The following is a 22,633-nucleotide window of genomic DNA, read 5'->3' as shown; positions in this document are numbered from 1 at the left end:
TGTTGCAAATGAATGAAGCTTGTGGAAAAGAATTTAATCACACTGAAACGGCACAGTAAAAACCCACCACCACAGAGGACAGAGTTTGTGCACCAGGTTCAGCCCTTAAGTCTTTACTCACAGAGTCAATGGAGCCTCTGTGACAACAACAAAGTACCTGTGGGCTCTCAGGTAACACAGACTAGAGTGGGAGAGCAACACTTAGTCCCATCGGAGACCGTTCAGCGACTGCGTTTTCTTGGTCCAGGTTGACCTCAATGGAGGTCATGATGGCTTAGAAATAATCCAAGAGTCAGCTTATTGTTTTGTACAAAAATACAAAGCTCAGTGACAGTGAAACGACAAAAGCCAATGCATTCATTCAGAAAAGTCAATTAAACATGACTTGTCACTATAAACAATTCATCTCTATCTATGCTAGAGCTTAAAGTTACCAGATATAATATCATGTAATATTTAATCCAGTGTTGTGACTCCATGTTTGTGATGTTTTTTTTAAAGACATCCAGACAGTTTCTTTACTATAATAACAGAAGTTAAATAAATAATAATAAGCACTGCCATGATATCATCAAAAACATATATAGATTAATTCTACATACAAACAAGATTTGCTGTTTGACTTGTTGCTTGATCACCACTTGCTATGGATGTAATGTGGGGAACTGACACATGACCAGTTGAAATGTATCATTCATCAATAAGTACCTTTTTTTTTTTTTTGTCTGTACCATTCAGTATTTATTCCCGGAAACCAAAAGGAATGACTCCCTCTGTGTAGCTTGAAAACACAGTCATGTTCCATGCTATATATAGATGCTATAATCTACATATTTCTGGCCAAACACTCACATAAAGATTCTTTACTCATAATAGATTGGATACTGGTCATTGTATTTTAAGTGCAGTTGGAAAATGATCTCCAAAATGACGATGTTGGCCATGATGTTGGCTATAAACTCACACTCAGTACACTTAACTACTGACCACAAAGTGATGCATGGGAAAAAGGGGAGGGTGCGCATATACAGTCACAGACAAAATCAGACTCATTCCTCTGATAACAGGAAATAAAGCTGATGACTGTTGCTCAGAGGATTCACAAAGAAAAGCAAACTTGATGAGAAACAAAATATACACAAATACCAAGTTCAGTACATAAAAAGCCTGCAAAGTTACAAAACAAACAAAAGAAATTACAAAAATTATTATTTACTCTTAAAACCCCAATTCCAGTGTACAACACTGCCAAATACTTAACAAATTACAATCTCCGAAACAAACGGGTTCAGTATATTGCACTGAAAATGTTTATAAAATCTACTAAAAATAATTGAATGCACTGTCTGCAGTTGGTCCATGCACTGCATAATCCATGTGGCTCAATTGAGTCCATTGTTCTTTGTTTGGCTCTCGTCAAATCTGTGTGACGGTGAGTGGATCAGGCCTCAGTAGTAGTAATGCTGCATCTCTGTCCAGTTAGTGATCCAATACTTTTTCTGGGGCTCTTCAGGCTGAAATCCTAGATTGAACTGATAGCGTTCAGCCTTGCAAATTTTTACTCCCTGGTGCTTTGGCATTATCCGGTAGTAGATGGCACGCCTGAAGAATCCAACCTAGCGGGAACAGAAAGAGAAGGAGGTGACATTAAAGAGGATTAAATTAATTGGCAGGAGAGCTGGGATTATGAATGAGAAGACTCAGGCTTCAGGGGCTGAGGAACATCAGGTTAGGTAACAGAGAAATCAGCAATATCCTATTGAGTAAGACAGAAAAGAAGAGCAGAGTGGTCAGCAATGCAACGCACAGTATTAGCCTGAAAGGGAGGTAGAAGAAATGTTAGTTACAGTAACGTCAAGAAGCTTGGGGTAAAGTGAAAAGACAGAAAAGCGAAAAGGTTGAATCACACCCCAAGCTTAGCTCTCTCATTAACAGTAGCCAAAAAAAAAATCAACTCAATGTTTTCTTTTTTTTTTTTTTTTTTTTTTTACCCAAAAGCCCCACTGCTGTGTGCTGTTGGGGGACCCATGGGGGCCCTCAGTAGTCCTCAATCATTCTCTTTGTCTCAGAGGGCTGGCTCTTCATTTCAGCCTTCTGGGCCTTGGCCTCATACATCTCCCTCCTGCTGGCCCTCTGGAAGAAGCCACACTGGAGGTCGACGAAGAGGATGCATGGGGGGGAGGTAGGTTAAAGGTTAGACTAATGACTCCATATGGACGTCATACTGTGGATGTCAGATGAATGGCTCAGCAGCTATCATACAACCCAGAGAAGATGTCTGGTGTGAGTAAACAGTTTCTAGACAATTAATAGTACATGTGGAAAAAACATATGCAACGTTAATGTACATTATTGCAGTGTAGTGCAGTATGACTGCAGCCTCACCTTCCACAGTATAATAATAATAATTCCTAGTAGTAGAATTCCTGCTACAACTGCAGAGATGATGATCCACAGTGGAAGCTCACTGGGTGTCTCCACTCTCAGCACTGGTTCTATTTCTACTGTGAACTGCAAGAAAGGTGAAGAGGGTTAAATGAAATCATTATCATCATCACTATCATCCCCGTACTCATCATAATCATCATCATCACAACACACCCTGGTCTCCTTAAGGCCCATCCTGATCGTTGGTTTATCAGTAATGAGCTTCAGTGAGGCCTGACCTTTGACTGTAACTCTCAGAGCGTTTGTATAGTCCTGCAGGAAGAGACACACACAACATGAAAACATTTTCACAAAGGGGTCAAAGGTTGTAGATGCCAAGCTGTACCTGTCACACTGAAGTACAGACCTCGGACCTCTGTTTGTTGTCACCTTAATTTTGGATTACAAGGTCTCACTTGCATGTGTGTGTGTGTGTGTGTGTGTGTGTGTGTGTGTGTGTGTGTGTGGGGTTGCATGGCTGTAGTTGCTGAGCTGACCTCTAGCATTGTGCTGTTCCACAAACGGGACCGGACATAAATCTCAGCTGAATCAGTCATGTTGAGCAGTGGGCAGGTAAACGTTTGACATTTCGCTGTCCCCGTGGTGCATTCCTTTAACACAAGATGAGAAAGAAACCAGTGCACAAGTGATTTTTTTTGGGGGGGGGGATCACTCACATGATCAGATACAATACTTCAAATGATGCATGAAAGCTGCAGCACTGAGGGAGATCCATTTCTTACCAAACTGTAGGCCTCTCTTCTGTGTAGGAGCAGTGTACTGGCTGTCTGTGGCTCAATAATATGGGGCTGGGTCATATCATTATCATCATCCACCACAGTCTGTCGCTTGGTACGCTTAGATCTGCTCCCTGACAGCTGGAAGCCACGGAAGAGAGAGAAGAAAATGTAAGAAGGAAGCAGATGAGACAGAGACATGACATCAGAGGGTTGGTGGTAATTACTGGGTCTGATAAAATTACCAAATACTTCTCATAATAGCATTTTCATTCTCACTGTCTATATGTAGGCAGCACGCACTATGATTTTCTATTTGTGGCCCTGTGAGGTTTCTATGTGACATCACAGACGTTTTTTCCTAAATGTATTTTTGAACAGCTGTGGGTTGGCATTAAAACCAGTTTTAACACCACTTTTGTAGATTTACTCATGCTGCTCAGAGTTCACACTGCACTGTTTTCAGCACATGCAAAAAAACCTGTGACCAGACTACACTGAGTTTCTGTAAGTCTAATGTTGCTTATTGCTGAAACTACACAATGATATGAAATATCTATAAAAAGAAGAGAAAAATACGATGTGTAAAAGATCTTGGGTTGAATATCAGTCCAGAAGGTCCCATTTTCACTGATTGAAATAATTCCCTGAAATAATATTTTTTTGTTGCAATTAATGATTTTCACAAAGTGCGGTCCATGATTTGTGCTTGGGTTTTGGGTGTCTTAATGTGGAAACAGTGTCAAGATGGAAAAGTGATACGACAGCGCATTTGAAGAAAATGTAGAAACCAAATCCTAAAAAAAGAGCCTTACTCTAAGTTTGAGTGGGTTGACAACGTCTCCAGGTTTACATTCTGTCTCTGATTCGCCTTTAACCACAATCTTCGTCAGGTAGAGCAGCCACTTGCCGTTGGTTACCTCATAGGGCCACTGAAACTCCACAGCTAGTGTCCCCAAGTTTCCCAGTGGCTGTCCTTGCATGTTCACCTTGTAGACAAAAAGTCAGCATGCAAAAAAAAAAAAGGAAAGTTAAGTAGAAATCAAACTAATGATGTGAAATAATAATATGTTATGAAATAGCAGCTGAAATAACAGTCATTCCTAAATAGTATCCACCCCTGGTCCTGCTTAGACCACAAACCATGGCTCACATAACAATCTTTTCCCCACGCAATATTAAACATCTGAAGAGTGGAAGTGCTGCCTTCAAAGACAGGGTGGGGATGAGGGAAATGTGGGGGAGCAGCACACAATGTAGATGCAATAGTACTGGAGGTCTAATATAGACCAAGTGGTGGAGGTGACTCACATTGAAGGTAAACTCCACCAGACTGCCCACGTCACTGGTGTTGGCCATGGCTGACTCGCCCATCACTGTCCCACCGAATTGTGTTTGCACCAATGGGTTCTTTCTGGACAGGGTGAGAGTTAGAAACGATTACAAGCCATGCACGTAAAAACTGGAGTAGAAGACAATGTGATATGACAGGCCAGTGTTTCAGCATCCATGGCATTTGCACTCTCTGCTGTACGTATATAGACACTACGTCATGAATTCTTAGGTAATGGGACTCACATGGAGAAGGAGGGGGAAATGGTGATTTCAATCTGCAGGGCCACAGGCACAGGCTTCAGGTCACTCTGCTCACTAAGACTGAAGAAACGATCCTTGTTACAAAACTGGGAGCCAGTGTAGTATCTAGTAGCATTCCCAACTATTATTTTGCATTTTGCAAGTCAAAATAAACAATATGAAGAGATTATAGAAAATCATGCATCTAATAATGATGATCCATTACGTGGACAGAAGAAGCTGGGACTCAATCTCTTGTGTGTACAGGTTGATCCCTGGAGTCTCAAACGTGAGCGTAAGTGTCACCTGATAACGAGAGCAACAGGATGAGAAGTGTCACAAACTGATCTCAGCAGAAGAAAAAAGGTCCAGACCTATGAGAGAAAACTATGCACACAAACCTTATCATTGCCTTTAAGTGGATTCCCCAGGTCACAGATCACTGTGGTGTCAAAGCTGCATTGTACAAAGTCTCCCTGAACACACAGTCAGCATTTTAAAACAGCAAACAGAAATATGAAGTTTTGCAAATTAAGAGACTGGAGATTCATGTGAAAGTGGAGACAATCATTACAGTCAAACTGTGAAGCTATTTTTATATGTAACAAAAAGTACCATCTACCCAAGTAACTTTGTGCTGTTAATAAAACAATTTAAGACTTTGAAAGAGAGAAATAACTAATAACTAGAGATGTCTCAGTAGTCTGTTGCCCCCCAGTGGACGTACCGTCGACCTGACACTAGAATATGTGAGGGCGTCAGGGATGGTGACGTTGAGTGTAGCCTGGTGGGCGTCCTCAGCCAGCTTCTCCTCGGTAGGGAAGTTAGTCACCTCCACCATCAGCTTGATTTTCTTCACGCTGCTGTTGAAGTGAAGCACCTGGAATTTGCCCTGCCTGGATATATGGACAAAAAAAACTTTAGAGTTCTTTCCAATAGGAAGATGGAAAAAATCGATACCATTCTCATGTCCATATTCATAAGTCAGTATGACAGGACAGTGTTAGCTTAGCTTAGAAATTCATGTTACCTGGGATAAGGGTCGTCTTTATCATTAACAAACTGGGCTGTGAGCTGCAGGTTGCTGGTACATTTGTTGTCTGTGCCACATTCCTTCTGAAAGTTTATCTACAGGAAATTGAAAAAAAAAAAAAAGATTATAATATACTCTAAAGGCAGATTAATCACGTGCTACACTAAGTTATTTAAACTGAATGTAGACTATGCTCTACGCCACACCTCAGTTTTTTGAGAGAGTTTCTTCTCCTGGCTCAGAATTGGGAAGAAGTCCAGGTTCTGCAGGGAATCTCCGGAGTTAGGTTTTTGTTCATCTAAAGACATTTTGAGGGAAAAGACCACCGGTTCCAGTTTGTCCCTGACAGGTTCCTGTTAAATCATCCAAGAGTTTAATAATAGTCTAAGTAATCACACATTATTAGGAAACAGCAGCTTTTCAAAAGAATTGAACAATTTGAATGTCTACAGTTCATACTGCTCTTTCAACAAAACGCACATTTACAAAAACCTGAACACAGAAATGAATCCATGCATATAATGTATAATAGTTGACGCCTTACCACAACAAGCAGCTTCAGAGTACTGCATCTGGACACCGAAGACTTCAGGCTTAGCAAGCCAGTATAGGTGTCAGCATTATTGTTCTGGAAAGTAACTCGAGGGCTTCTTCTCCTCTCTGTGTCTGCCTCCACTGTGTACTTCACAGCTTTAATAAGTGCAAACACGTACAGCATGTAATGGAGCGGTGCTTAGGTGCTAGCACAGTATTTTTAAACAATATAAATCATTTACATGCCTGTGAACAGGCAGTGGGCCAGTACCTCAACAATTTTTGTCTATATAGTAAGAAGACTGAAAATTGCTGCCTTTATTTAAGCAAATTGTAAATAGTAATATTATATCTAGTGGCTGAGTCATGGCAACTGGACCACTCATCCAAGTGGTTTCTTCTTCTAGATAAAGTTGCCTGGAGGACTGAGAATCTTCACAGACGTTATTATTATGTCTAAATTTAAGAAAAAGAGGTTTGCTTACAGATATCGTTCTTGACGTCTTTGTTGCCATTGCTTAGAGTGAAAGACATACACAGAGTGGCTGTAATGCTGTAAAGGACAGAGAGAGAGAGCACAAATTTCAGAGAAAAGTTGAGTAAGCCAGTCTCAGAACCAGATATTCTGAGGAGACATCTCACCATGGTGTATTTCCAGGACACTGATTAGGGTCCACAATCTTAGGCTCAACAGTAAAATCATGCGTCAAGTGGACGACTGGTCGAGCTCTGAAAACAAGCAGAAAAAAGGAGTCAAACCACAGAGAGACAAACACAGGATGTACCATTTACAACTGAGATGAACACAACTAAAATGTGTGTGTATCTTCCATGTAAAGTCTCGACTTGTGTATTTGAACTGTATCCAGATGACAGCATTTTTTTTGTTTTTTGTTTGACTTAATACAATTTCTGCTCACCAAAGGCTATAAAATCCTGTAGCTAACAGAACTTTCTTCACACTAATTCTAACACAGAGGACACCTAATCATTTTCTTATTTCTACCTGAGCAGAGCAATGCGGTCATCCAGAGAGCCAACTACGACGTCAGGGTAGCTGTTGTCATCCATGTCCATCCCACCACTGATGGAGTAGCCGAAGGTTTTGAATTCATTACCCACTGACTTTCCGTCAATCTCCTAGGTTAACAATGAAACGTGGGAGATCAACACATCAAATCTGGGCCCTTTCACTTATGTCTGAGAGTGTATCTATAACTTAAAGTCAGATATTACCTGACTGGGTGCCTTCGATATTCCCTTTTTACTTCCCATCCAAATGTAAACCTTTCCTGTGTTGTGAAACGGAGCTCCCACTGCAAAATCTGCAGACAGTAACAGGGGAGTGACATATGTCAAGGAAATATGCAACAGCAATCAGCTGAAACCGACTTGAGAGTCTGTGTATTAAATATATTAGTCCCCTAGGTGGCAGCATAGGACAAAAAAAAAAAAAAAAAAGAAATCTGCCTGTGATGGAAAGTTTGTACAACAGTCTAAAATGCTAAGTGCTTAGCCACAGAGCACTTCCTTTAGATTTCACTGCAAGTCAGTGTACACACCACCTTTTAGTATACAGCATACAGGGCATAAACAAAATAACAGAGAAGAAAATGGACTTTATTTGCCTCATTATATTACCAAAAAAATCCATCTTTTCACAATTGTTCCTGGCAATAAACCTGCAGTTTGGGTGTCATAACTTAGCTTTTTTGAGTTTTGAAGCTGTGTTGAGATCATTCATACCTTGGAATCCATCTTGGTTGATGTCACCAATGGCAGCGACTGCAATGCCAAATGCAGAGCCTGATGGGCCATTCAGTACCATAGTGGCAGTCATCTGGAAAGATCCATTCTCATTCATAAAGATGTACACCGCTCCTCCCTGATCCTTCATACGGTCAAAGTAAAACGGGGCACCCACAATAAGGTCATTCCAGCTGGAAGAAGCAGAGGAAACATCCAAAATGAACATATCAATAAGTAATGTTCCTATATTCTAACTGTACTATATAAGGCTAAATATGTTAGCAATTTTCAGCATGATGTGTAGAGACACACTTGTCATTGTTGAGGTCAGTGACAACCAGGCTGCTCCCAAAGTAAGAGCCCACTTGTTCCCCACGGATGGTGAGCACTGTCTCAATGACTTTGTTAGACTTTTTCCCGAGGACCACAGAGCCCTTGGACTCATCCCTGGGAGACCCTGTCACCACTGTATAGTCATCATGGCTTAACAGTTTCTTCTCTTCAAGAACTGAATAACCTGCAGCAGAGAGCGTTAAGGTGTCACTGTTAAACTGTCATTAAACTGTTTCTGCATGCACATGATGCAAAAACAGTGTATATTTACCCATATAATTGTATCGCTTATTCAGCTGCCCAAAGTCCGAGTCTGCAGTGTCCCAGGAAAACCCTGGATCTGGATTTCTCCACGTTATATGAACATTTCCTTCAAAACAAAGCAACATTAGATGGCAATGTTAAAATCTGTGTCGAGCACAATAAACCAATTTCCCAGACAGAATAATCCCAGTGTTAGACTACCACTGGGTAAACCTGTCTGTAAAACCTGCCCATTATTTCAATGTTATGTAACAAAACACTCTTTTTACATTAACTCTTCGGTGCCCACCTTGCCACAAGTAGCTGCCTGTGGCACCAATGTAGACATCATTGCCTGTAATGCCGCCCGAGATGCCTGCGTTGCACATGCCTTCGAACTCCACTTCCAAGTTGGGATTGCAGACCTCATAGCTGTATGTCTGCCAGTCATCGTTGGGGTCATAGGTCAGATCGTTGCTCCTGACATAACACTTTCCTATCATCCGCCACTCCTTGTCTGTGCCACTTTTGACCACCTTAACATAGCGATGCCCACATGCCTGGACACCAAAGAAGAGTATGAGTTTATTCTGTACAATACTGTACAAATAAAGTAGTGTATTACTATCACATGCAGTATGAGTAGAGTAATATTCCAAAAGTATCTCCTAAACTAAAAGTCCCTCTATTAAAATGTAACTTCTTATGCATGATCATGACTGTACATGGCATTTTCTATCTGCATGTGTTATTCTGTCTCGAGAGTGTGTGTGTACTCCTGTATGCTGCAGTGAATTGTGCAACAAGCATACTGTGTCATTTGTGGCACAAAATGATGAAATGCATCTCATCCCATCTAGCATCCGCTCAACACCACAATGTTGCTGTTTACATAACATGACACCTCTGCCACCGACTAATGCAGTCTCACCAGTACACGTCCCACCGGCTGATCCCTCTGACTGGCCACTGTCACACCGAGCCACATACCCTCCACCCTTTCGTTTGGAGTTGCTGTGGATGTGGCATATGAGCTGGGTTCAGATGTGGAAATTACATTAAAGTGTTAAAAAGGTTACTATCAGCATGGAAAGAGAGGGTACAAAACGCCATTTAACATCCAGGTATTAAAAATATTTTGCCCAGATGAGATCTGTTCCATAGAACAAATCATTAATCAGTGTTACGCTGATCACATTTCAGGGAGAACCAACCTAAAAGGAAAGCTTCACTTAGCATAAACTATGCTTCAATACATACTAACCACAAAAATGCACTGTGACTACAGCAACAGGCACTCCAACCTAAACATTAAAATCGGTGAGGAATCCTTTCATTATGATTCTTAGTTTTATTCACCTCCTGGTTGTACAGTGGTTAGGTCTGTCAGCTAACAACCTTCAGAAAAGGTTCAGAGTTTTGTATCCTGGAGTTTATTATGTAGAAACAACAAACTATCATGCTGTGGGACTTGTCAAGGATTAGCTCTGGCCTTAATGAATAAAGAAGGAAGTTAGCCGACTTCCCCTTGCAGGTTATTATTTGCAAGGAAATCCTCTGCAGTACATGTACTTATTACTTGTCATTAAGGGTATAATGCAGACTGAAATATGTTGTATGAAAGAGTCAGGGTGGAGCTAACAAAAAAGATGTTGGAAGATGTTACAGAATCTAGAGAACTACATCACTTGAGTGCTCATTCAATACACATTTCTATGGTGTTTTTAGGTAAGATTCTAAGACTAAGACTCTACAGATGGCATTGTCTGCTTATCAGCTGGTTGGCTCCCCACATTGGTCCAGACCAAAATATCTCAACAACTGTTGGATAGATTACCATGAAATTCTGCCTCAGATATACCTGGTCCCATAATGACTTTTTTTTCCTCTAGTGTTATGAGTTTGGGATTTGGTGAATATTTGACATGAGATTCCTGTCATCATTGTGCCTGACCACTCTCGTCACCTCAGAGCCGTCTTAGGTGCAGACGAGGCTCGCCAGAATCACTAAAGGAACCTGTATGGAAACTTAGCCATAACACTGCAACTGTTTAATATCAAAACAACCTATCACATCTGAGAGCTGGACGTCATGCTTACTTGTGGTGACCAGGTCCATTCTGGAGCAGTCCAAGCGGTCTTTGGTGATGGGACAGGAGTACACAGCACCTGTTTCATTGACATCTTTTAGAGACTGTGCTTTCTCTCTGGGGGCTCCTGCCAGAAGTCTGAAGACACACAGGAAGAAAGAAAGACAGAAAGAAAGGGACAGAGACAATAAAAGATTATTTCCAGTAGATCATAATCAGGGCAGTGCTATGGTGTTAGACAACACAACAGAGACAGTAGCAGCAACATAAAAAAGCTAGACGATTTCACTGATAACTCTGTTAGTCTAAACACAGAAGACATATCGTGCAGGTTCATGTTATAGTACTTTCAGATGTGTACATTTTTTTCCATCCAGCTTTTACTGTAACAGTAGCACATTTGATTGTATATGAATTAATAAGGCTGACACATGAGGCACTGAGTATAGATCCAGCTCACAAAACATGAGCCAGTTCATGTGACCTGTGAGTTAAAAGTAGAAAGAGCAGAGCAGTCCTGATCTATAACAAGTCTGGGCACCAAACAAACACAGACACAAACTATCTTTTTGGTGACGGACCAGATCTTTTTTGTCCATTCATCCAGACACTCCCTACATCAGCACCTTTTACTTTGAAGTAGAGGGATTACATCCACACACCACAAGGCTCTGTACTGGGACACACTATTTACTGTCAGCACCAGATTTATTAGCTTGACTTTGTAGGCGGAAGGTGCAGGCAATCTTGTTTTCAGAGTGTGTGTGTGTGGTGTGTGTGGGACATGATCTGCTGTACTATGTGGAGAACGAAAGCATAGTTTTATAGTAGTCTAAATGTTAAGTAGGTTGTTCTTTTCATTCAAACTTTCTAGAAATGTTTGTGCTTTTGTGGTTGAAACATGACTTTACCTGCCAGTGATGAACTATGGAAAGTGGGAAATGGTGAATCAAGCTGTTAGTCAAGCCTGCGGGTGTATTCACTACTACTGTAGGGTGGCTACCCCCCTTACACACACTGATAAGTAAGAATAAATACAGATAATGTGTGGAATATACCTTTACAGTGACGTTACTGTTCGATTGTTCTTCAAATCAAAAGATCTCATGGGAGTCAACGCTACACTTGAAGATCCAACTTGATCCAACTTGAAGATCAATACTTTAAGAAGGAAGGATTATCATGCAAAAACTTGCTCATGATGAGTTCATACACTACTCACAGGATATGTGGTAGATTTAGATTCTGTACGAGATTGAGACTGTGTACCAGGGTATATCACTCAACCACATCCTTCTGTATTTTTAAATGGCCTGAGGTTAAATGCCCTTATGTATGCTGTAATTTTATCATGAGAACAGCTTAAGAGTCGAGACAAAAATGTTTTCTCTTTGATGTGTCACCTGAACTTGAACAGACTGAAACTTTGTCTTTCTGTGGAAATCGGTCATGTGAGTCTCTGTCCACTGCTGATTTTAGATTGAATTGCCTCATTACTGATTTGAAACTTGACCATCTGGGAGATGAAAACATCTCTAATCTTAGTTCTTGGGTTGTGGTATGAATTCGACCTTTAGCTAGTCTCATTATAACCAGTTTGGGAGCGATTTTGGACCAGAACTACATGAAAATATCCACATTGTCTGTGCTCTGTACTTAATATGGAATATTTTCAGCTGAAGCATAAATTCTCCAGTCATGTTTGAATCACTTCAATCATCCCTTGTTTCTGCTACCAGATGGGCACTACCAACAATTAATCAATAACTTTGATGACAACTAGGAAAAGCCAAAATAGTACTAAAAGTACTATAATAACAAAATAAATAGAGTAGAAATAAAAATATCCACAAAATAGAAATAAAATATATACAGCTGAATGAGAAGTTGAATGCAACCAGTACCTATCATGAAAAATGATATTGCTAATTGGCATTGCAATAAAATTACCAATTTATATTGCATATGATACTGCTAATTGATACTACACTTGCATACAAATTGCAGAGGTAAGGACATCTGTTGTTTCCAATCTCTGATCTTTATTTATAAGGAAGCAGGTCTGTTCTCTGCTCACAACCTTTGCTTATCTACCTCCACAGAGATTCCATCCGACGTCACTGCCGTGTTTTTAAGGTGTGAAAGGCACAAAGTGTTTCAAAACACTGTCTTACAAGGTTAGCTATTCTTGTGAGAAAAACAAGATTATCCAAATCATTTATGAAGGTGTGAGGCCTGAGAATAGGTAATACTAATATAAAACACTAGTTAATGTGAACTCACACAGAATAGAAATTGGAGAACTGGGACACAGAGCTAATCACACATGCTATAGGATGGCTTAGGTAACCCCAGTGCTAGTTGAAGAGAAGTTCAGACCGACCTCATAAACATTCTCACTTCTGTTCTGTCTCAGCAGAGTCATGTGGGTCACCTGTGTTTGTTCTAGAAATGTAACACAGCAGATTGGTGCAGGTTTCACATACAAGGTAAACTGCTTTACAGCTGAGCAGCTGTGTTTCTAACCTGTATAGCTCTTCTTTCATTGCTCTATTGACAATGACAATTATAATTCATAACTAATAAATAATATGATAATAATACATTTGAAGTAATTTTCTGTAATTACAATAATTGGCTCATTTTGCAAAATATGCCCATTTTCTTTCTTGCTGAGGGTTAGAGGCTACAGATGATAAACTCAATAATACTATATCTTCTTTGTTTAATTAGTACAAAAAGTGACATTATAACTAGCTTGTCCTTCATATCACTGTTGTGATATGAAAACTCTCAAGTGTCAACTCTTCATTAATAATAAGGTGTTTTGAGATTTACGACATCAGGTTTATCATGTGAAACAATTTGCTTAATTCTTATCAGCTCATACATGCATACATGCATGGCCAACACCCCAAATCACAAACAGTTGAATCAGCCATGACTACCCAGCTTACATCCTGTCCACTTTCTGTAACCACGCATGCTGTCCTCCCATCTTCCTCCCTACTCATCACCTCCTCATAAACAGGCAGTCAAAGGCCAGGGAGGGGAAGGGGATGGCAGCCACATTCCTACTCTGACGACATGTTGAAATTTGCCCTTTTCTGCCTAACAAGTGAACTGAATGACTGGCCAAACATTTACTCTGGCCAACAACACGCCCAACTACACGGGAGTGCATTCTTGGCATCTAGAAACTGTGAGCGAAAGGGAGACGAATCACTGTGTGTTCATATCAGCGCCAGCGGTGTTTAATTAAACAGGTCAGCTTATGTAGTCATCTAAATCAGCACCGCCTAAGGCTTCTGTACACAGGACCAGGAGGAGGAATTGAAACACTGAGGACGGGCTAAGGAAGAAGGTAAAAAGAGTGATTGCTCTTTTCTCCAAAAGTAAAAAAAAAAAAAGAGAGAGAACACACCACAAGATCTTGTCAGATTGGGAAACAGACATCTGTCTATAAGACATGAGTCACAACGTAGTTTTCACCATCCCCCTGATTACGCCTGTCTCAGAACAATACCAACTGCAGTGAAACCAGGAAACCCAACTTAATTAAAAATGACTAAACCCCTTTTGGTTGACATTTTCTCTCTTTTTCATGGGCTTTTGCAAGCTTAACAAGAACAGACAGTGTCCAGGGCCCTGTCAGTCATGTTTACAGTGGAGCATAATGCAATGAAACAAATCTTCACCTGGATCCAGTCTGAACAAGACTGTGATGAGACACACGATATAGATGTCTAACTGCTGGCCCTGGACTTAAATGTCAAGAAGAGTAAATATTATAAAATGGGTAAATATGAGAAATTGAGTGACAAAGACCAAGAAAGAAAGGGAAGTCAAAGAACAAAGAAGAGAACTCAACACTTCTAGTTTTAAGCTTGAATTTGTGATTTTTTGCAGAACATAGGCTCAACTATTAACTGGGACTGTGTTTGAGCTTGTCAGTCTTAAACAGGTAATTGAGCACCTCTAGATAAGGCTTAGGGCACCTTGTTTGTCACAGGGTGTGGCTTCAGCAGTCTGTAAAAGACCTTTAGGGCCTGTTTTTTTACGAACTGACATGCAACTATAACGATATATACATATATATATATATATATATATATATATATACATTTATTTATATATATATATATATATATATATATATATATATATATATATATATTTATATTTATGCAATTAATGTCATTATAGTTGCATGTCTGTTCGACATCATCTGTGAGATCATCATGCACTACAGATATATATATATATATATGCAATATCTGTAGTGCATGATGATCTCAGTCAGTAAAAATGACTCTACATTAGATGCAATTTATGTTTCTACCAGTGTCTTTTACCTTCGACGATATTCTATGACACAGGTTACAAATATTACGAGTGCTGATTTTGTGAATCAGGGCACATAATATTTGACAGTCATGATTCTGTTCATTAGGCTCCAGCAGATCCTCGTGACCCTGGTTAGAAATACGCAGGTATAGATAATGGATGGATGGATGGATGGATGGATGGATGGATTCTGTTCATCTACATCATGTGGAGCAGCAACAGGTCTGAACACATGTACTGCAGCTGTTGCCCTGGTAACAAGGTGTTACTGAATTAGGATACAGAGGGTGGGAACGGACAGAGCTGACGAGCGACTACTTTATGCACAGCAACATGAAGTTTGGTTAGTAATTCTGCGAAATGCACTGGTCCTGCTTGCATTGTATTTCACTCAGCAGACCAGTGTAAACGTCAGTCCACAACTTCTTCAAATGAAAAAGACATAAAAACCCACACAAACAGCTGTCAAAGGCCTTTGTACCATATATGCAAACTGCCTAACAAATGTTAGTGAGAAACAGACTTTAGCTAATGCTTTGGCTTGCTGATATCATGGTATAACAGGAACAAGAATTCTTTAAGTGTTATTTGAAACACCGGCTTGTTGAAGAATGAAAGTGAAACAAGCAATAGGTCACCAAATTACTAAAACAAGTACAGGCAAGGAACCCTCACCCTTAATCCAACACCCACAGATATACAGGCAAACACACAATTCACCTCTAAGATTGTGTAAAGCTTTGGCACTACATATTGATTCCAGAGATGACACACGTATGGTAAATAATGATAAATGAAAATATTATTGAGTGGAGCAGCTCAATATGCAGATTGAATTAAGCATGAGGAAAAGAGGAGAGGAGGACTGAGATCTCTTTATATTTTAGTAATGAGGTAAAGACTTTACTGAAAGATGAAAGGATGAACTGTGGCTTCATATTAGAAACTAGAAACATATTTGCATGTTACAGACTGGTCCACTGTCATAAGGCGATGTAACGTCACATGATGATTCTGTGTGGTCTTATTTTTTGCTACCACTCTGTGTGTGAAAACACTTGTTATTTTTGTCATTTCAGGAAACAGTCTCACAGAGCACAAGGTGTAGATGAGCACACAAATAGTTATCAGAGTGTTCACTGTAAGCACAGCTACTTGTCAACATGCCAACTATGCGCCTGCACGTACAGAACATGGTTAACAAATGAGTCATCTCTGGAAAAAAATGGTGATGTATTGACCTGCAAGTAGATAATTGTTGGTCACTCAGACTTGCCCTTCAAGTGAAAATCAATAAACAGTAACAGTAAATAGACTACAGTCAGAAAAATAGTGCTAGATTTTCATGTCTTTATCGCTTCTAAAAGCCTAAAAACATTTGTTTCCCAGTCACATTTTTCTGAGCTGTCAGAGAGTGAACTGTTTTTTTCTTGCTCTCTTACACCTCTGTCAGCTCTTCAGAAGCTGCCCTCAGCCTAGTATGACTTTTCACACTGTGGTTGTTGATGGTGATGTTAGAGATTTTACACGGAGGAGAAAACTATGCAGAGAAACAGGGGGAAAAAGTAATTCAGTGCTGGCATTATTGGGATCAATGGTAATTTAGCCACAAAGGGAAATGATTTGAAATGGCATGAAAGACACACACACCAGTCTAACAGGGTACCTCAGCTGCGCACACATCCTGTTTGAGGGCCACCATCTGCCACTGGTGAAACAGTAACAAGAGAGCAAACTCAATTAGAGCCTGTGTGACAAATTAAACCTGCCATGTCATCCCTTGATAATAAACTAACTCACTTTTCATTAGCAACAAGTAAATCCTTGTCTGCAGGTTGCTCTGCTAACTATACCCAGCTGCAGATGCAGACAGCACAGCAAGAGATTTACACGCACACAAATAAGCTATGTACCAAACTGACAGGGAGTAACACACGCTAAATGTACGTGCACGTGCTTGAATACACACAGACTCGCACAATCGGACTGAGGCTGGACAGATGTTTCTCGGCGACCCCAAATGACTTCAACCCACACTGCGCAGCTGTGGCAGAATTCACACGAGACTCATGGTATCAGTAACAGTATTTCCATTAACATTTCGACCCCTGCTCTATGTAACCTCACAGCCATAACAGAGCTGACAACCACCCTGTTAACGTGCCAAGTTTTCACTCAGAGATTACGCAGCTTATATAAAAGCCGTGCAGGTGTGTGCACGAAACATCTGTTGTTACCTGCTGTGGCCTAAAAAACCTTCAGCGTGGACTGCTGGAGTAAATATTTGTCTCTATCATTAATTCAGTTTTTTAAATATAATCAATATCAATAAACTAGTAAATAATTAAAAGACACTGTCTAACATTTTCATCAGGATTTGCATTGTTAAGGACAGACCACAAGCTACCACATACACTGACTCTCACAGGCACATACCAAATGTAAACCAATCCTTCAGGATCATTTCCCTCTTCAAAGATGAAAAATGACATGAAGAGAGAGAGGTATTGAAGCATAGGTTTTCTAGCTACAGGTAGGCCTCATTAGCCCGGAGGCAAGCTACGCCACTTTCTTTTCCATCAGGGCATTTGTACGATCAGAGGAGAAAGGAGGGGGTCTCTTACATTTTTGTTGGATGGTAAAAGGTCTTCACTGCAGATATATCCAATAAAAGCCCCAGCATAGATAGTCTCCTCTGTGGTTGATTAACAGGAGGCCCAAAGTCCAGCTGAGATCCACTTCAACATGTTATTAGAAGCTGTCATTCATTCTGCTACTACACAATGTGCAACTCTTGCCATTACCAACTGATTGGATACAGGCAATAAATGCCATTAAGCATGGGGGCAGTCGCCATGGACAAACGTGCACTTAACTTTAGCTTGTATAGTTTTACTGGCTTTTCTTAGCCTCCAGTAAAATAGAAAGAACTTAAAACCCTTTAAAACTCCAAGTCACTTATTCACTACACCTTTACATTTTCTGTCTGCTTCTTACATTTGTCAACCTTATTTTTGATATTATGGTTTTTGTTGCTGGGAACCACCTTTAGGTAAGGCCATCATAAAGAAGTGTTAGGTTGCCATTTGTGAAATGACTCAGTTGTCTATGCTTATGGGCCCATAAAAAGAAAGGTTTGATTTAATCCTATCAAATATTACAATCCCTATTTCACTGTGTAATACTATGTTTTACAAATTATATGTAGTATTAGCCACATATACAATATTTCATTTACCTGAATATGCATTAACACATTAAAAACATAGGAGTATAATGTTTTTGACTAAATATAGTAAGTCACAGTACATCTATAGATAAAATACAGGAACAATTTGTGCATCTGTATGTAATAGTACACTGGGACAATTGTTCTAGGTGCTATGATGCATGTACATATATCAAATGCCTCTCACGTTACATTTTCCCAGGCACATGGTCGTAACAACTTCCGGCTAGTTCTCGTGTGATACGTATATGAGGGGCTAATGGACAACACTTCATATCTGAAAGTGTTTCACTGTGGAATGATGCTGACACTCTCAGGGGCCTATTTCACAGACAATGAATAGCAGCGTTTGTATAAGGAGGAATGTTGGATATCAGCCAAGTGGGACATACTCACCTGAATCATTTACATTAGCCCGTGCTACACAGTGTAATGTAATATAACACTCTGGGTCATTCAGTTTGAGTGATATTCTATCCAAAAATCTACTTCTAAACGTTAGGCTCAGCAACACAACAGTGACTATTTAATTGATACAGTATATTATCTACACTCGATATATGCACTGTACTGCTCTACACTCACAACACTGAGCTTGCACAAAAACATCTTGTTTCCATTGGAATATATTGTAACTGAAATGATTATGGGGTGGTTTTGCATAGAAAATCTCTCAGCACTTTAAAGTCTTTCCTTTGCAGTAATTCCTGTCTTTAATAGATTAGAGTTAGTTAAGGTTAATACTAGAAGATGATTGTTTAGTTTCCATACAACACATCATCGTCTGCTGCATTACAATAACTTTGCGAAGGAGATTTGATTTAGGAATCAGATCTTTAATTCTGTCTAAGACTAGGAGGTATGACGAAAAGAAAAGCATGTTCCTGTGCATGTCCAAACTGAGCATGGGTCTGTGTCTATAAACCTTACAGCAGATCGACCGGTGTAATCTGCACCTTTCTGCACCAGCAGAGAGGGGAAGGCCCCGTCAAATTAAACGTCGGGTTTTCATGGCCTCAGGCCTTATCAGTCAGACAGAGACAAGCTGGAAAAGCAAGCGCACTTCAACTCTGATTAAATATTCATAAGCCAGGAGAATTAAGTTCATCTAAACAAGTCGCAGAGATTCCCCTTTAAAAAACAAACAAAAAAAAAACAAAAACTAAGGTATCATTGTCCCCAGCTCCCAGATCTGCATTCTCACTCATACTTGTTTCAACCTGAAACCTGGCAGGTTTGTGACTGTGCAGAGAAGGGTAATACATTCCAGGCATACCATGGGGTCAGGGGACTGGAAGAGCCAATAGGTGGCCAGCTGACTGCTCAATCCCTCCTCCCTGCTACAATAGAGAACAAAAAAAAGCTCTCCCAGGAAAGAAACCTCTCAGAGGTTACATGGGTGATTCAAAGAGAAAAGAGGGGCACAGGTGAATACTCGGTACAAATTACCCTCAGGTAGCTACTACACTTACACTTATCAGATGCAGCCATTCCCCAACAAGAGCTAATGTGGGTCTACTAATTTCTCACGCAGGCCGTTCAATTCAAAATACATTTCTAAGCCAAGTTACTAAATAACTGGGTAATAGTCTACATCTTGAGAGGTTAGAGGAAAACTGTGTTGCATTCATGTTATTGCAGAACTATGAGTAGAACCTCTTTGTCTTGACTTGCACATTGTACGTGTCATGACTGGTTTATATGCCTGGTTCGTGCATTTTTCAAATGTTCAAACCCTGGCTCCCTCCAGTAATGAGGAAACTTCATGCTGCAGTGACACACAAATGGGGGTCACAAAAGAAACCAGACATCACAGAGGAAACACATGGGACTGTAAAACCAGTTCACCTCAAACACCGTCCACACCATCAGCACATTGTTATGTGTCTTTACAGAATCACACACTGTGTATACAACAAGGTCTCAGTGCTGAGCCTGCGTTCAGTGAACACTGGTGGCTCCAGAGATCACAAACTGATAGAGGAGAAACACTTCAAAGAGAAGATATTAAAGGAGATTAGCATAGAACAATATCCAAAACACGAGAAGACACGGATCCATGTTTCCTAGAATGTCAGTCATTCCTTAACTTGATCAAGAGGCACATGTGCAGTAGTTTTCTTAACTTAATTAATGAAATTAGCAGGAAAAATGAGAACACTCCGGCTTGAATCCCCCCCTCCCACCTCACTGTAACCTCAGTATATTGACCTCAGCATGTGTCTCTCAGACCGTGAGGCTGATATTGGTATTAAGGATATTTTAAGTATTATAACAGAACCAAAACCTTTTGGCCTGCACCAGACTAATGTCCCTACAGACTTCCAGTCTCATTACCATGGCCATGTGGGCCCTATTTGAGTTGTAGTCCCTGGGCAGTGAAGCCATCCCAAAGGGGACAGGATCAAAATGAGACACGGATCACGTACCAGCTGCATACTGCTATCCCTTCTGTGAACTGTAACGCACATCAAAACAACCGCTTCGGAAAGATTAGATGATCACTGTCATATTCAGACTCGCTTCACTGGTGACAACACAGAGGAAGTGGCCCCAGATTTTCTTCCTGTGTTCTTCTTCAAAGCAGAACAGGACACAGATAACAAGTTATGAAGACGCTGTGTGTGATCGCAGACACAGAGGGATGAGAGGGGCACTGTAATTGGCTGAGGGAAATCCTACACTAAACAATGATACAGTTTGGGGATCGTTCATTAAAGAAGCTGTGTAGGAAGGAAAGATGTGTCACACACATTCTTGTCTTCAAATACAAAAAACATTGACTTTTATCTAAATCCCCCCAAACACCTTTAACTCCACAGGAGGACTGATGTCTTGGTAATAACAACCTAGAATTATCACATTTATTGTGAAATACAAAGCGGATTGTGTCTCAGCTGAATGTAATAGCCTGAGGGCAGGTGGGAAGAGCATAGAGCAGCTTCACCTGAAGTCCTACATGCACAGAATGGACAAATATGAGATTTTACTGTATTAATACTTAGTTTCTAATATACTGCTATGTCCTCAAAGACACCTGGTCTTGTGCCTTGGTATCATTGGAGAGGCCACAGCTTAACACAAGCTCCAAGAAGGTTAACCAGGTGTGTCACCCACAGCCAGATACTTTCTTATTTGGTGATCATTGCTGCAGTAACTGTAAGAATTACACTGATCTTTGTTTGTTTCAGTACACAAAGGAAACCAATCTAATGAAGTTGTTTCTGCAGCTCCGTTTCCCGTTTGACTTTTTATGCGACTCCTTTCTCCACGCGTTGACGGAAATGTGCGACCTACTTGACGCACAAATGGCCCCAGGTAAAGACTTCCGCAGGTCCAATTACAAGACTTTCATTGAATCTTTTATCGCTCAGGACCGGGGCACAACAAACCTGCTCCTGTTATTTGTCAGCCACACAGGATCTAAATAAAAGGCTATGTAGAGATTTAACAGCTGGTTGTCTTGAGAGGAACTTTACGCAGACAGGCCTTTGGAAATGGACGACAGGTGATAAAACGCATAGAACAGTGCGAAGTCTAAGACTTCATTGAGGGTTTTGCGCAATGAGTGGCCACAATAAGCTTCTCCGAGATTACCTCTTCCGGACTGAAGCAGGTGTGCAGTCCCTTTATTTTAACCTCTGAATAAAAAGCATGTTCTTTGCCGCGTTAATGTGACAACTTACAGGTATTTTCTGGAGCTCTTCGTCTGTTGATGCAGATCTACCGAGAATCCAAAGAAGCTCCCTTTGGTTTTTCCCTCTTTGATCACAGGGAAACGTGTATCTATATTAAATCCACTACAGGTTTGCGTCCCGTGCTGCACGGCCAAAACGGCGCAGAGTAACAGTCTGGGAAACATGTTCAGGCTGTTTTTCTCTTCCCCGGTGCAGTAGACTACACGCAGGTCCACGATCACCGTGGGTCCAACACGGCAGACCCCCACAATAAGCTCCAACAGGTAGGCGGCTGCTGCTGCTTCACAGAGACCTCCGCATCGACAGCCGGCCGACCCCCTCGCACTCCGAGTGTTACTGACTAGGTGTGTGTAAGAGAGTGTCTCTGTGTCTGTGTGTGTGTGTGTGTCTCTCTCTCTCCCTGTGTGTGTGTGTCTCCTGCCCTCCCTTCCTTCCTCTCTGCTCTCCGCACCCAAGTACAAGCGCACTTGTACATGGGTGCGATAGACTGCGGTTATCCTGTCTCTGTTTGTCTCACACACGTACCTGCGGTGACTCATAAAGCTCCCGACTGACTGAACACAGGTTTAGCTCTGTGGGCAGTTCTGAGATTTCTTAAAAACTAAATCACCTTATTTTCAGGAGGTCTGTGTTTATGA

General features: G+C 40.7%; 1 protein-coding gene across 2 annotated transcripts; it reads right to left on the bottom strand.

Moving 5' to 3' along the window:
- Nucleotides 1–15: 15 nt before the first annotated feature.
- On the bottom strand, nt 16–22,429 carry itga3b (integrin, alpha 3b). Of its 2 annotated transcripts, XM_026315076.1 has the most exons (26): nt 21,984–22,425; nt 10,732–10,859; nt 9,563–9,645; nt 8,942–9,191; nt 8,660–8,758; nt 8,368–8,572; nt 8,053–8,246; nt 7,543–7,631; nt 7,313–7,446; nt 6,949–7,035; nt 6,792–6,859; nt 6,317–6,462; nt 5,979–6,125; nt 5,770–5,867; nt 5,467–5,635; nt 5,141–5,215; nt 4,966–5,045; nt 4,743–4,820; nt 4,476–4,578; nt 3,980–4,153; nt 3,171–3,305; nt 2,925–3,038; nt 2,602–2,700; nt 2,386–2,511; nt 1,992–2,148; nt 16–1,616 (listed from the first exon to the last, which is right to left on the bottom strand). In XM_026315076.1, the coding sequence occupies exons 1-25, from the start codon at nt 22,157–22,159 to the stop codon at nt 2,038–2,040; spliced, it is 3,168 nt and encodes a 1,055-aa protein (XP_026170861.1). In that variant the 5' UTR covers nt 22,160–22,425; the 3' UTR covers nt 16–1,616; nt 1,992–2,037. The 2 variants fall into 2 exon arrangements, with proteins under 2 accessions (XP_026170861.1, XP_026170862.1); XM_026315077.1 differs by lacking the exon at nt 16–1,616 and having other exon boundaries at nt 2,119–2,253; nt 21,984–22,429.
- Between the last annotated feature and the right edge of the window lie 204 nt (nt 22,430–22,633).

Source organism: Mastacembelus armatus, chromosome 19, assembly GCF_900324485.2.
Source record: "Mastacembelus armatus chromosome 19, fMasArm1.2, whole genome shotgun sequence".
Classification (NCBI taxonomy): Eukaryota; Metazoa; Chordata; class Actinopteri; order Synbranchiformes; family Mastacembelidae; genus Mastacembelus; species Mastacembelus armatus.
This window is presented reverse-complemented; position numbering and strand designations above follow the sequence as displayed.